This window comes from Chenopodium album, chromosome 9, assembly GCF_948465745.1.
Source record: "Chenopodium album chromosome 9, dcCheAlbu1.1, whole genome shotgun sequence".
Classification (NCBI taxonomy): domain Eukaryota; kingdom Viridiplantae; phylum Streptophyta; class Magnoliopsida; order Caryophyllales; family Amaranthaceae; genus Chenopodium; species Chenopodium album.
In genome coordinates this window covers 60,708,816-60,724,093 of record NC_137842.1, presented here as the reverse complement: position 1 = coordinate 60,724,093, position 15,278 = coordinate 60,708,816, and the positions used below count along the sequence as shown (strand labels likewise).

Below are 15,278 nucleotides of genomic sequence, written 5' to 3'. Positions count from 1 at the left end.
ATCGACCGAGCTCTCGCTCGCAGTCGAGCGAGCTATCGCTCGGCCTAGCAGTGAGCAACTAAGGCAGCGAGCTAGCATGCGAGCTATCGCTCGCCCCTGCCGCAAGCAAATGGCCAGCGAGCTATAGCTCTCTCGTATCCGAGCTATAGCTCGGCCTTGCAGCGACCACGAGCAGCAGCGAGCTATAACTCTCTCTTACCCGAGCTATAGCTCGGCCTTGCCGAAGCTATCTATCCTCGTTAGAGCTATAGCTCCTTCGCTAGATCTTTAGCTTGCATATATCACTCCCTCGTTAAATCCTCGCACACTCACTTGGTAAATCTCCGCTTTGCATTACTAGAATTGCAAATACTCCAACAAAAAATCTTAATAAATATCTTTCATTCGTATAAAAATTTACCAAATCCATATCTATATATTTGTGTTGTATATTCTAGCTATCAGTTGTTGATTGGTTGTATGGATATTATGTACTCTGTAATTGTTTTTGACACAATGATTTGCTTAGGAAAAATGTATATAGTGGCGGGTCAAATATAAGTTAAGTTATTATCCATTTATTACTAATTGAATTATTAGTTTTTTTCCCTACGGGATTAATAATACCTTATTCAAAAAATTAATAAGTTGATTTATAAATCGTGCATCGCACGGGTATTATGCTAGTTAATTAAATTGGAGTTTATTTAGTATTAAAAGTCAAAATATGTTAAATAATTTTAAATTGAGGAAGTATTAGGGCCGGGGGGGGGGGGGTGAGAATCGATTCCAGGATCTCCTAGAATCGGAAAGGAAGGTCTAACCACTTGACCTATCCCTTACTCTCATTATATACCCACATATGCATAATCATAATAATTTATTAGTATTAGATAAGAGCTCATAAAAATGCAACTCAACCTACTGACCGGACCCAAAATTTGCCCAGATATATGAGCAGGTCTTTTAGGCCTGAATTCTTATAACTTTGTTTTGGGTAATTTTTGTTCCAATTTTTCCCAGGAAAAAATAGCCCAAAAGCTTACTATTGCTGGCCCAGAGCATTGAGCCCAAAATGGCCAACTTTTTTTTAACTAGGCCCGACAGTAGTTCATAAAGTATGGTGACTATTAATGGCTCGACCCTCTAGCCAGATCTACTCCGGCCTAGGAAGTGCATAAAATTTGCATAAAGCAATAGTTAAATGTTCAAAATTTAAAATTGTTCAGATTATTTTTTACTAAATGTTAAAAAATATAGGTGTTGTACACCTATTTATAGCTGCACCAAAGTGCATCTTAAAATTTGCGCAAAGACTGAACCCGACCTTAAAAACCCAAAACACCTGCTTTGGCTTGATAAGCCTGACAATATTTTGTTAGTTTAGACACAAGATTTTGTTCAAAAGGCTAGCCCAACCCGATTTTTGGTCACCTCTAACATAAAGACAAGATAATTTGTACAATAACTTATAATATACTTTGTAAAACAACATAAACACAAGGCAGATACGAACTTACGAAGTACAAGTAGAATACAAGTACTAAACGAGTTATTCGAATGATTGAGCCGTAAAAAACACATTAAAATTTTACAAATGTATCACTGCAGTTGGTGGCGTAGGCAATACATTGCTGCCATCAATCTATAGTCAGCACATGATTTTCCCCCCCTCTCTAAAACAGTGAGTAAAAGTATAATTAGGAAGTCCTCCTCACCATGGGCAAGTTACAATTCAACACATGAATTGAACAGGCAACGGAGGCCCTTGGTAGATTCTGCAATGTATTCTCTAGGAACATTCGATCTGCTTTTGCAAACTTTCTTCGGAATAAGACCAAGTCCTCCAAAACTAACGCATATCTCAGCAGAAACCGGATCAAACATAATTCCCTCTCAATCCCATAGTAATACTTTATCACAATTCTTTTGAGATGATTTCTGCAACATGAAGGAACAACTGAGAGAGCTTCTTCACAAAATCTTCTTTCCAGCACACATGTATCCTGATTGTAACGACTACTTGTAGTATCACCAGATGATACGAATCCCTACAAATTAAGTAGATGATAATCAAACTACAATTATTACACCATATACAAAATTATGACCAGATGATACGAATTCACACACTTACCGTTGGAAAGACAAGTGTTTCTAAGACAGGAGAACAATTCAGAAATGCTAGCAGCAACTTATCCCAAGAGTTACAACAATGATAAAGCTCTAGTCGCTTCAAGTTATGAAAAACGGGCAAATGATCATTTACGTCAACATAGCTTAAAACCTTCAACCAAAAGTTAACAAATAGCCATCCATCAATTTCACAAATATAGTATAAATCATAAAAAAAAAGAGTAGGAAATTGAGACAAACCTCTATGCATGCACCAGACAATGTTAAATGCTGAACATTAGACAAGGGCCTTATAAAGGTAAGCATTTGCACAGAAGAAACCTCAAATTCTTCCCTTAACAATTGATTTTCCAGGTAGACATCTGCTTTAACAAGGCAATTCATATTTGGGACAGAGTACTGTAAAGCTAAATTATCGGTGTATTCAAGATACTCCAAATTTGGAGTATTAATAATCACACAATCAGTATTGTCTACGTAATCAAGTTTATTCACAAATAAGCATAATCTCCGAAGAGAAGGGGAGGAGATATTTGTGAAATGGACGTGATTCCAATAGACATCCACAATGAGGTCTTCAAGTACGGGACAACCAGAAACTAGCCTTGTCACAAAGGCTTCCTCGAAAATGAAAGCCACACGTAATTGGAGTAGTTTCAAGTTTGGAAGATGAAAGGATGACATAGTTGAAGTTTTATCAAGACTAAGGTTAACATCGAGCTTCAACACCTCCAAAGTTTCACAGGTGAAAATCTCGAGGGGGAGGAGACCATCACCAGGTTGCTTCACTTGAATGCGAAGGTCAAGCTCTCTGAGGCCACAACGGGTTAATGGAAAAGAGATCCACGCATTAACTTGTGTAGCTTTCAAGTCAGGGCAACAGTCTTTCTCTTCTGGACCATTAAACTTGCAATCTGTACAAGATGTGTCCGTGAAGTCTGCACCTACTCCAAGCTTAAACCTGGTAAGATACTGAGACTTGTATTCAGACAGAACACTGTCAACAAAGGTGACAAAAGTGGGGAAACGTTGGATCGCATAGGGAAAATCCGAACAATGAGATATAGGTGAATCATCAAAGTCGAGGCTCGTAATCAAAGGGAAAATACACCTCATCCTCTTGGACAAGATGCTAGTAACAGCAGCATCCTTGGTGGGAAGCAAAGACAGTATCCGAATCAACAATTCATCAGGTAAATTGGTGAGCCTATCTGATATAAGGATGTCACCACAATTTCGATCATTCTGTAACGTAGTAGTACTACATGGTTTCAACCTCAAATCCATAGGACTATAGGAGTATTATTAACACATAATCCCCTGATCTTGAATTAATTAATTCCCTGCTTCAATAAAATGATAACAAGAATCAAACTTATACGAAGTAATAAACTTAATCTAACATTAAAGGGTTATAGACAGAAGTCTGCAATTCATTATCAACATAATTCCCATCTAATAAAAGGGTGTCACTGCTATTTTGATCCATTAAGTATTTTTAACACAAAATTCCAACAACAAGAATTGATTCTTAATAACACAATTAATTAATTCCATGTTTCAATGAAAAAAAAAATAAAAAAATTCAAACTTAACAATAAGCTTAATCTAACATTGAAGGGATATGAATAAAAGAATGCAATTCAAAATTAATCAAATTGGGCTCCAAAATCACATAAAATTCCTCTACATAAGAAATGAACAAAATAGTTTGTTATAGTCATTTATAAAATCAGTAATTATAACCTATAGTTCAATATTTCACCTCAGAAGAACCCGAAATTGACTATACAGACAATTTGATTAACAATAAACCCTAGATTGTAAAATTGATATCTAATGATCAATAGCAATTAAAAATAAAATTACCTCAGGCTGTTTCAATGGAATAGAGAAAACTAAGAAGGGTCTTCAATGGAGAACTCAGATCATGCTTCTAAGGTAGAACTCTGAGACGCTGGAGTGTGCTTCAATGGAGGAGAGAGAAAGAGGGGCAAAAATAATTTAAAAGTCGAGATGAAAATTCAGAGAAGCCCACGCTTTCTGATATTACAGTACATTATTAAACACTAATGACCTCGATTAGGGCTGTTTTTCAATTTAGTTTAGCTCCAGTTCAGCTCATTTTAGTTCATTTCAATTAATGAGAACATACTCTTATTAACCCGTTTTTTAAGAGAAAATCCTAGTTCATCTCCTTTTTTCTTTTTCCTTTTTTTTTTTTTGAATAAAGTTTATCTCCTTGATAAACAAATTATAAATCAAAATTTTTTTCTAGTCATCTTGATATTTTGGTTAATAAATAAAAAATATTGAGTTGATTTATTTACATTTTTGCCATTTTCTCTAGTCATCATGTCTTTTTGGTAAATAAATTAAAAAATGTGGGAGTCATATATGACTAAAAGTTGTTAATTTATTTACATTTTTATTTTTTGATAAACTTGCATTTTCTCGTTTTTCTGAGTTTCATCTATTCATTACTCCCGCCATTTCATAATAATCGCAACATTTTGTCTAATATACATGTCAATATTTGAACATTAATATTTGTAAGTATAAAAAGGTAATAAATGAAAATATACTACCTCCGTTAAATATTATGCGCAACTTTGGAATATTTTATATCTAACAAATAATACCCCAAATTTGCACATAACATTTAACGGAGGTTATATATATATATATATATATATAGTCAAATATATTGGTATAAAATATAGTCAAAGTAAACATTTGAATAATGCAAAAGTCAAAATGTTACGATTATTACTAAACAAAGGGAGTATACACTATGTCAAAATTGACTTGTTTATGGCCTGTTCTCATACGATTATTTTCAGTTCAACTTCTAATTTTTTTCTGTTATAAAATATTCATTTCAATTCAGTTAAGTTCAGTTCTAATAAGTTCAGTTTAGTTTAGTTCAATTCAGTAAAAAAGAACAGGCCTTAATGGTGTATATTTAAGAAAAAAATTTATCAATTTATTGAGTAGTATTGAAATATAAAAGTGTTTATATAAATGTAAGTTAATAATCAACCCATAAATAACTAAGTAATGGGGTTTATTAATGAATTAATAATTTTACATTATATATATATATATATATATATATATATATATATATATATATATATATATATATATATATATATATATATATATATATATATATATTGTTTAAGCGGGAAAATTCCCTTAAAAAAGATTTCACTTTAGTATAAGTATATATTATTGTTATGAATTTTCAATATATCAACTCTATATGATTTTTACGAATGCTGAATCAAATAAATTAATGGTCAAAGTAGTGCATCAAACATCGCGTGAAATACAGGTGAGTAACATTAAAAAAAAAAAAAAATAAAATAAAATAAAATAAAAAAATAAAATAGAGGTAGTATGAGTAATTTTTGTAAAAGCTAGTAATATTAATTATTCATTAGTAAAATGATATACAAGTAATACAACATACACAAAGAGTAAATAAGCATTAACTATCTTTCTTATTTGGTATTAGTTTAAGAATGCATGACAAAATCACACGCAAATTAGTATAATTAATAAATACTTTATTTTATTAATAATTTTTTGTTAGAATTTTCTTATTTTATTTACTATTATTAAATTAAGAAAAAATTGTCAGAAACTATGAGTACCTTTAAAATGGCATTTTGTGTCAAAAACTACCTTATAATTTTGTTTTGTGGGAAACTACCATTTAAAATATTGTTTTGCAAGGATACCACATAACCCTCGTCGAATTTTCAAGTTTGACCTCAAAAACACTGTATTAAAACTTTTATGTAACAACGTAGTTTATGATTTAAAAAAAAATGTATTTATTACTCCCTTTACATTTTATTACTTGCTCCACTTTTATTTTGTTGTAGTAATTTATTACTTGCTCCATTATTTTTTTTTTTGAAAATTTTAACAATCAATAAGTTAATGTTAAAACAGACTGGGAGTGACACGTGTCACATCCTGATTTTTCCCCCCCTCCAAAACTTTTTTTTTTTTTTTTTTTTTTTTTTTTGTGACTATTCGATATAATTATAATAATATCATTCCAAATCTTTTATATTATCTTTAAGACAAAAATACTCCCTCCGTTCCTGAAAGTTCGACGAACTTTGCATTTGCACGGTTTCCAATGAACATCTTTGATCACTAATAGCTTCGGCTATGTATAAGTAAATTTTTTTTTAAAAATGATATCTGAACCATCTATCATAAGGGGAATCTAATAAGATCAAACTTGTTAATTTATTTTGATTGTATAAATCATAAAATATGGTCAAAGTTATTTTATTTTGATCACATGAATAGTAAGTGAGTCGAACTTTCAGGAACGGAGGTAGTATTCCGTTTTATTTGGTGTTCATAATTCTTCCATACAAATTTACATAAAATATTATTCCAACTCCTTTTTAATTACAGAGTATAGTATATGATAAACGAAATAATATTAAATTTTGCCAAAAAAGTAAAGGATTGTTCTGATTGACTAAACTGAACTGAACTGTACTTATTGGAGCCGAGTTGAACAGAATTGAATATTTTATGAGAGAGGGATATTAAGATAAGAACTGAACTGAACTGAAAATAAGTTGAAGAGAACAGACCCTTAACACTCCTTGATAAAACTGATTCATATTATTGATATCAAAGAAATTACTTTAAAGCATCACTTTTATATGCTAGATACAATATAATAATTTTATATATATATAAAAAATATACTTATGCATGGCACGAGGCTTAAGCTAGTATTTTGCTATTGTTCAACCCACTAGTGGTCTCATCATATCACATTGTAATATTTTTCATATTCTATCTCCTCGATTTTACTCGCTTTTGCTTTTTATAGATTTTACATCCATCATATTTTTACTTTCTACTAGAGGTGATCAAGTTTAGCCCCGCCCGTTGGCCTGGCCCGATTTTGGGTAGATTTTCCGGCCCGAAAAATTAATTTTTTTGGACGGGTTTGGGAATACACTTTTACGCATATTTAGTTGATATTTTAGGTCCGGCCTGAAATTGGCCCGAAAAGCCCACACGACCCAACCATTTTGGGCGGGTTTGGGCACAAAAAATTTGGCCCGAAGCTTGGCCCGACCAGAGAAGTGGGCATAATTTTTTTAACTTTGGCCCAGCCCGAACCCGCCCAGCCCAATGATCACCTCTACTTTCTACTATCTAAAATACGAGTAAATCCAAGTTACTCAATATGTATAACAAAATATGTTACTCAAGGGGTACTCTACTCTTATCTTTTCGTATCTACCATTAAACTTTCTCTCTCCTCACTCCTCTTCTACCCCAACCATCACAACCACCACCATCATCACTTCGTCGCCCACCATCTACGACCTCTGAAAGGAATGGTGTCCTTCGAACAAGTGTACTATTCCGTTAGTGGGTTCAGAATTATTAGAAAGCTAATATATTCAGTGAGGTCAAGTGATCGGAATGCCTGGGTGGAGGCCGCTTCCGATCAGTAATATTAATGAATAATTAATATTACATCTTAATCTTGACTGAACCCTTCGGGTCACACCCAAGCATTCAACAAACCGAAACGACGAATTAATTCGGAAGGAATTAATGAGTCGACTGAGTATTATTTATTTAGACGTCGGAAATTCGAGCTTAGAGCGTCGAAACCGAGCGTCGGAAGTCGAGTCGAAAAATAGTGAAAGACGAGACGAGAAATAGTAATAAATCAACAAAAAGACCAAAATACCCCTAGCATCGGAATGCCCAAGCAAACCGAGTGCTAAGGGCGTATGACCTAGCATGGTGGCTAGCATGCGCACCAAGCCGAGCCTAGGCTGGCTAGTGCGTGCTAGCACACCCATGCTAGCATCGCAAGGCTAGGCGCTTCTTAGTGCGTGCTAGCACGCTAGGCACAGCCTTGTGCGCGCAATGGCTAGCAAGCCATGCCGCAACAAGCTGCAGCAGCTAGCACGCTAGGCGCGCCAGCTCGCCACAGCTAGCAGCAGCATGGCTAGGCCATTGCTTGCTGCCTAGCAGCGCTGGCCAAGGCACAAGGCCAGCAGCAGCCCGCACAAGCATGCTGGGCTTGCTGGCCAGCAGCGCCTGGCAGCCCGCATGCGAGTGCTGAGCCTGCTGGGCTTGCTGGGCGTGGCTGTCACGGACAGCAGCACATGGCAGCCCACCTTGGCTGTCTTGGTGCCCAAGGGTGGGTGCCATGTGGCTTATGGTCCTTGAGTGTGTGTGGAGTGAGGTGGTTGGTTATGGGAGAGGGAGTGGGGAGCAAGTTTGGTCCCCCCCTTCTCCAAGTGGTCCTCACCTAACCACTCACATGAGCTTGTCACTTGTTGATTTATTACTAGCTTGATTATTAATTTTATTTTAGCTTTAAAATAAAATGGAAAAATCATACTATCCCACATTGATGGGAGAGTAAATGATACTCCCATCATTTCCTATAAATACCCAAGTATGGGCATTGGGAATGACGCTTGAGTAAGAGTTGAAAAAGGCATCACAATTAGTGAAAACCTTTGAACTCAATATAATTACTCGGGTTTTATTGGTCGGGTCTTGCTAACCCCAAGACATTGGACCTAGTCGGTTTTGTTGGTGCGGGTGGACTTCGTTGGAGGTCTCCGTGTGAGCGGGACTTGAAGCTTTCAAGTAAGAGCTCATTTTGGAGCGAAGCACACGTCAAAGGTAATTAGCTTATCTTAATCTTGTGATTAATATAATTATGTTTATGGTTTTATTTATTGCGAGTGCGGTCTTGTTTTTGGGTTTGTTTCCGTGGTGAGTCGGACTCACCAAACCCCAACAACGGTATTGGAGCCTCGCTCGTTTATTTTTAAAATCATAATATTTTCAAGGTGTTTTTATGGCTTAATTTTTCTGGTTTTAAGTTGCTAATTAGATTAGTAACTCGTTTTTCCAATTTTTACCTCGTATTAGAGCTGTCTTCAGCTCCCGAACCCAGATTTCGACCCAAAAATAGTGAATTTTGGGTGGAAAAGGCATTCTGGAAATGGTTTTACCCTTTCAGGACTCTGTTTTTAGCCAAAAAAAACGACCAGAAATGCATTTTTCGAGGGATTTTTCGTTTTGACGAAAAATTTTAAGTCTTTCTAACCTTGAAAATTGATTGCATATTTATGGTGGTTATGAATTTGGTTCTTTCCTTTATTTATATGAAATTTTAGACCACTTTAAGCATGATTACTTGGTAGTAATTGATGCTTGAAAGTTTTGTTTTATTTTTCCACATAATTGCAAATTAATTGCATTAAGTGTGAAATAGTTGTTCTTTGTTGCTTCCGAGTACTAAAGATTCAATCTTTATTTATGATAAGTGATTGAAACTTTGAGTTACTAAATTCCATGAATTTTGGTTAAACTTTGTTGATTTAATCATTTTTTAGTTGATTGGAATCATAAAGTTTAAAACTTGTGATTGAAATTGGTTTATCTTCATATTGGAAGATATAAATTTTCATGGAGTCACAAGTATTAAAGTTGGAGTCTTTATTGAACTTATGTTCATTTTTTCCAACTCCCTTTTATTTTGCCAAAATCTCAAGATTAATTTAAAGTGATTAAATTAATAGTGAGAATTGTCCTAATTTATTTTATTACACCAAGTTAAACCAATTTTATTAAAGAATGGTTCTTGGAAATAAATTTGGTTAATTGCATTTGGATGAATTATTTAAGTTGGACTTGTTATTTTTCCTTTTTCCTCAAAATTAATTCTAAAATTAATTTAGAATTGATTTATAATGTCACACACAAAAATCGATAATTTTCGAAGCATTAGCACGCAACACGGGGCCTAAGAGCCCCGAGCTAGCTCTCGGCCAGCTGGGCTGCTCGCGCAACCCATATGTGGCTGCCGAGGCAGCTGGGCGCTTCGTTCTTAGGTGCGTGGTGCTGTGCGTCTGTGTGTGCGAGGAAGGGCGTGGGCTGCTGCTCGCTGCCAGCAGCATAGCGCGCCAGCCAGCAGCAAGCAGCAGCATGGCGCAGCAGCATAAGGCTGTGCGCGCTGTGCGTGCTGCTATGCTTGGCTGGGCTGGGCGTAGCGCATGCGAGCACAAGCAGCCCACATGCATGCTTGGTGTTGCGGGGGTGCGCATGGGCATACTACGTGCTTGTTGTACGGTACGTACAATCCCATAATTGGCACAATAACCCCGGGTTATTAAGGCGATGTTATTTTAAAGTTAATTTTAGCATTGCTTAATATGTAAATAAGGGTATTTTTTTTGGACTCCAAGGTTTAGTGCTAGGCACTTAGACATTTTGGAATTCGTAATTTTGCATAAATTGTCGTTTTAATTATTTTAATTATTTTGTTTATTTAATAAAAATTTTGGAGGCTAGGCCTCGGGTTTTGAGCGACATTTGCAAAATTAATTTTGGCAAATATTTGGGTTCACCGACTTAATTAATTGGATTAGTTAAGTTGGATGCGGAATTTAGTGGGAGCGTCTCTAAGTTATTACCATAACCGGTTAAAACAACTTTGACTAGTTTAATTAGGCGTGTTAATTGGATTAACCACCTAGATTAGTTACTAGTTCTCGCGCGTTTTATGCATTGTTACCTTTTATCGTTGTAAAATGCATGGGCCATTCACATATAGTGAATGGATGAATGGAATGTAAATTCTCTCACAGGTTTTATGAAATGGCAACTAGTGGGGCCCGATTAGGATAGAAAATACGGACTGTGATCCGTGATGTATTTTTGTAAATCTAAATACGGTCTGCGAACCGTTGAGTATTTTTGTACCTTAATATTTAGATTAGTCCTAATCGTAGATACTAGAAATTGTAATATTTTGGTCAAGTCTTGAAGACGGGGTTCTTAGAAGACAAAGCCATGAAGTTGCAAATGAAGACCTTTTGAAGACTTGAAGATCTCAAGGGGTCATGCTAGTTGCCAAATGCATCTCTATTTATATTTTCGATATATATTTATGTTTATATATATATGAATTATATGTTAGATGCATGTTTAGGATTTCGAATGTTGAGATGATTAATTAAGTTCACTTAAATCAACCAACATAGAAACCCTAGGTCCCTAAAATATTGAGTAAAACTTGTCATTCCAAAACACACTTACCAACCGAACGAGGGTAGTGGTGGGCTACGCCAAAGCGAGGCATCACTACTTCTCCAAGGAACGTAAGGCATACCGGGTATGCAAGGTGGTTTTGGTTATACTCAACGACATGAGTGATGGAGTCCTAACATGTCGTGGCAAAGGGAATAAATTGTTTAGAGAGCATTGGATGCGACGATTTATTCAACCAAGAGTGGCTTGGAGCCATTAGCAAAGCGTTGCTTACCTTAGGAGATTGAGTGTTAAGACAAGCCAAAGCATGCTTAACCACTCTTTGTTTCTTTGGATCTTGGAATCGACTTATTCTTTCCTAAAATGGGGACAATCTTTAATGTGTGAATAAGACGTTTTAAATAAGTTTGATTAAAATGCATGAATTCAATCTTATTTAAGTATAATGAATGGTTTTTCATTTCAAAATTCTTTCAATTGTAGAATCATGTCTTCAAATAACTCAAACAACCAATTCTCGTTACGCTCAATTATCAACAAAGAGAAGCTGAGTGGGCCAAATTTTCTTGATTGGCAAAGGAACTTGCGAATTGTTCTCATGCAAGAGCAAAAGGAATATGTCCTTGATGAGGAAATGCCCGAGGCTCCCAATGAGGAGGTGACTCAAGCTGCCCTAAATCGATGGCAAAGTGCCAATCGAGATGTTAAATGCATCATGTTGGCCACAATGTCTCCTGAGCTTCAAAAGACTTTCTTTGAAAAAGAGACGGCTTTTGAGATCATTTCTGAATTGCAGAATATGTTCCAAGAGCAGGCCCGAACTGAAAGGTTTGAAACCCACAGGCAGATCCTTGAGAGCAAGCTCAAGAAAGGAGAGCCAGTCAGCCCACATGTACTCAAAATGATTGGATTGTTTGAAAACATGGGAAGGCTTGATGCGGGGTATTCAACCAAGATGGCAATTGACATCATTCTCCACTCGCTGCACAAAGGCTATGATCAGTTCAAGATGAACTATAATATGCACGGCATGGAGAAAACCCTCACCGAGCTTCATGGTATGTTGAAGCAAGCTGAGCAAACGCTCAAGGATGAGGGAAAGCATGATATGCTCATGATTAAAAAGGGCAAGCCGTTCAAATTTTCGGGCAAGAAGAAGAAAGGCTTTAAGGGGAAAGGTAAGAAGAAAACTTTTCCACCTAAGTCTAAAGCTACCAAGGATAAGAAAGTAGCGTCTTCTAAATCTGATTCCGAATGTTTCTACTGTAAGAAGAAGGGACATTGGAAGAGAGATTGCCTCAAGTTCAAGGAAGATAAGAAGAACGGAACCGTTGCTTCTGAATCAGGTATATTCGTTATAGAATTTAACTTCACTAGCTTAACATCATGGGTATTAGATACCGGATGTGGCTCACACCTTTGTTCCAATTCTCAGGGACTAAGGAACGCTAGAAAGCTAGAGAAGGGAGAGATTGAACTCCGGGTCGGCAATGGAGCCAGAATTGGTGCCGTATCCGTAGGAACTCTCAGTTTGTCTTTGCCCACCGGGCTAGTTTTGGAACTCGATAATGTTTATTATGTTCTTAACATTACCAAAAACATTATTTCAATTTCGGCGTTGGACGCCAAAGTTTTTGAATTTCGAGTAAAGGACAAAGAATGTTCGTTTTATCTCGATAATGTTTTATATGGTATTGCACATTCTGAAAATGGCCTTTATGTGCTTTCTTTATACAAACAATTTTATAATGTGAATAATGATACCAAAAGAGCTAAGACCATAGAGTCAAATCAGACTTACTTGTGGCATTGTCGTCTTGGCCACATCAACATCAAACGCATCAAGAAACTTCTACAAGAAGGTGTTCTTGACTCTTTCGATTTAGAATCGTTTGAGAATTGCGAGGGATGTCTATTAGGCAAGATGATTAAACAGCCATTCTCCAAGTTGGGAGAAAGGGCAAGTGACTTATTGGGTCTTATACATACCGATGTATGTGGACCAATGAGCTCAACCACAAGAAATGGACATCGATATTTCATCACTTTCACAGACGACTATAGTAGATATGGCTATGTCTACCTCATGTCGCATAAATCTGAATCATTTGAAAAGTTCAAAGAATTTCAGAGTGAAGTTGAAAATCAGCTTGGCAAGAAAATCAAAGCCCTTCGATCGGATCGAGGTGGTGAATACTTGAGCCAAGAATTCGATGACCATCTGAAAGAAAAGGGTATACTTTCAGAATTGACACCTCCAGGAACTTCTCAATGGAACGGAGTATCCGAAAGGAGAAATCGGACCTTGTTAGACATGGTACGATCAACAATGGGTCTTAGTGATCTTCCTATCTCTTTCTGGGGACACACACTTCTAACTGCGGAACTAACACTGAACCGTGCTCCATTAAAAGTTGTAGAAAGACTCCATATGAATTATGGACGAAGAAACCTCCCAGGTTATCTTTTCTAAAGATATAGGGATGCAAAGCATATGTCAAGAAATTGATTTTTGACAAACTTCATCCCAAATCTGACAAGGTTTACTTTGTGGGCTACCCAAAAGAAACCAAAGGGTATTACTTCTACAATAAATCGGAGAACAAAGTGTTTGTTGCTCGCGATGGTGTCTTTTTGGAGAAGGAGCACCTTTCCAAAATGACAAGTGGGAGGAAAATCGAACTCGACGAAGTTCGTGAGGATGAGCAACAAAATCATAATGACAGTCAAAGTGCTCAAACAGCATCTGTTGACGCAGGTCAAAATGATCAAAATGTGCAAAGTCGAACCGACAATGCAAATGCTCAATCCATTACCCTACGTAGAGATCTCAACCTGATAGATATCTTGGTTTAGTATTAACCGAGAATCAGGACATCCTGATTATGGATGGAGATGAACCGGCAACCTACAAGCAAGCGATGGCAAGCACCGAATCTGCTAAATGGCAAGAGGCCATGAGATCTGAAATGGATTCCATGTTTGAAAATCAAGTCTGGGACTTGGTTGACTTACCCGAAGGTTATACACATATCGGATGTAAGTGGCTTTTCAAGTTGAAAACCGACAAAGATGGAAATGTATTCATTTACAAAGCTAGATTGGTGGCAAAAGGTTACAGATAAGTTCATGGTATTGATTACGATGAAACCTTTTCACCAGTCGCAATGCTTAAATCCGTTCGGATCCTCCTAGCGATTGTTGCATATTACAATTATGAAATATGGCAGATGGACGTCAAAACCGCCTTCCTTAATGGTTATTTGGAAGAAACTGTGTATATGACACAGCCTGAAGGTTTTGTCGACCAAAACAATGCTAGGAAAGTTTGTAAGCTTAAGAAGTCCATTTATGGACTAAAGCAAGCAAGCAGAAGTTGGAATCTGCGATTCGATGAAGCCATCAGTAAGTTTGGTTTTATCAAGAATCCAGATGAATCTTGTGTTTACAAGAAGGTTAGTGGGAGTGACATCGCCTTCCTAGTCTTATATGTCGATGACATATTGCTCATTGGAAACAACATTCCGTTGTTAGAGTCTGTAAAGGCCTGGCTTGGAAAGTGCTTCTCAATGAAAGACTTGGGAGAGGCTCAGTACATACTAGGCATTAAGATCTATAGGGATAGATCGAAAAGGATGATTGGATTGAGTCAGAGTACTTATATTGATAAGGTACTTGCTCGATTTGTCATGGAGGAGGCCAAGAGAGGTCACCTGCCAATGTCACATGGCATAACCCTAAGCAAGAAGCAGTGTCCACAGACACCTGATGAGCGGGTAAGAATGAATCAGATTCCATATGCTTCGCTTATTGGATCGATCATGTATGCCATGATATGTACTAGGCCAGATGTATCGTATGCCTTGAGTGCTACGAGCCGTTACCAATCAGACCCAGGAGAGGCGCATTGGACTGCGAACAAAAATATCCTAAAGTACCTGAAAAGGAACAAGGATAAATTCCTGGTGTATGGTGGTGCAGAGGATTTAGTTGTGGAAGGTTATATCGACGCAAGCTTCGTTCCAGACAGACAGAGACGATTTCAAATCGCAATCTGGATATGTGTTATGTCTAAATGG

At 36.6% G+C, this 15,278-nt stretch overlaps 1 protein-coding gene across 2 annotated transcripts; it reads right to left on the bottom strand.

Annotated features, from left to right (window-relative positions):
- Positions 1 to 1,509: 1,509 nt before the first annotated feature.
- On the bottom strand, positions 1,510 to 4,119 carry LOC145560020 (F-box/LRR-repeat protein At4g14103-like). 2 transcript variants are annotated; one of them, XM_081621278.1, is made up of 4 exons: positions 3,985 to 4,119; positions 2,356 to 3,458; positions 2,117 to 2,266; positions 1,510 to 2,030 (listed from the first exon to the last, which is right to left on the bottom strand). In XM_081621278.1, the coding sequence occupies exons 2-4, from the start codon at positions 3,400 to 3,402 to the stop codon at positions 1,680 to 1,682; spliced, it is 1,548 nt and encodes a 515-aa protein (XP_081477404.1). In that variant the 5' UTR covers positions 3,403 to 3,458; positions 3,985 to 4,119; the 3' UTR covers positions 1,510 to 1,679. The 2 variants fall into 2 exon arrangements, with proteins under 2 accessions (XP_081477404.1, XP_081477402.1); XM_081621276.1 differs by having other exon boundaries at positions 2,356 to 4,029.
- Positions 4,120 to 15,278: the final 11,159 nt, after the last annotated feature.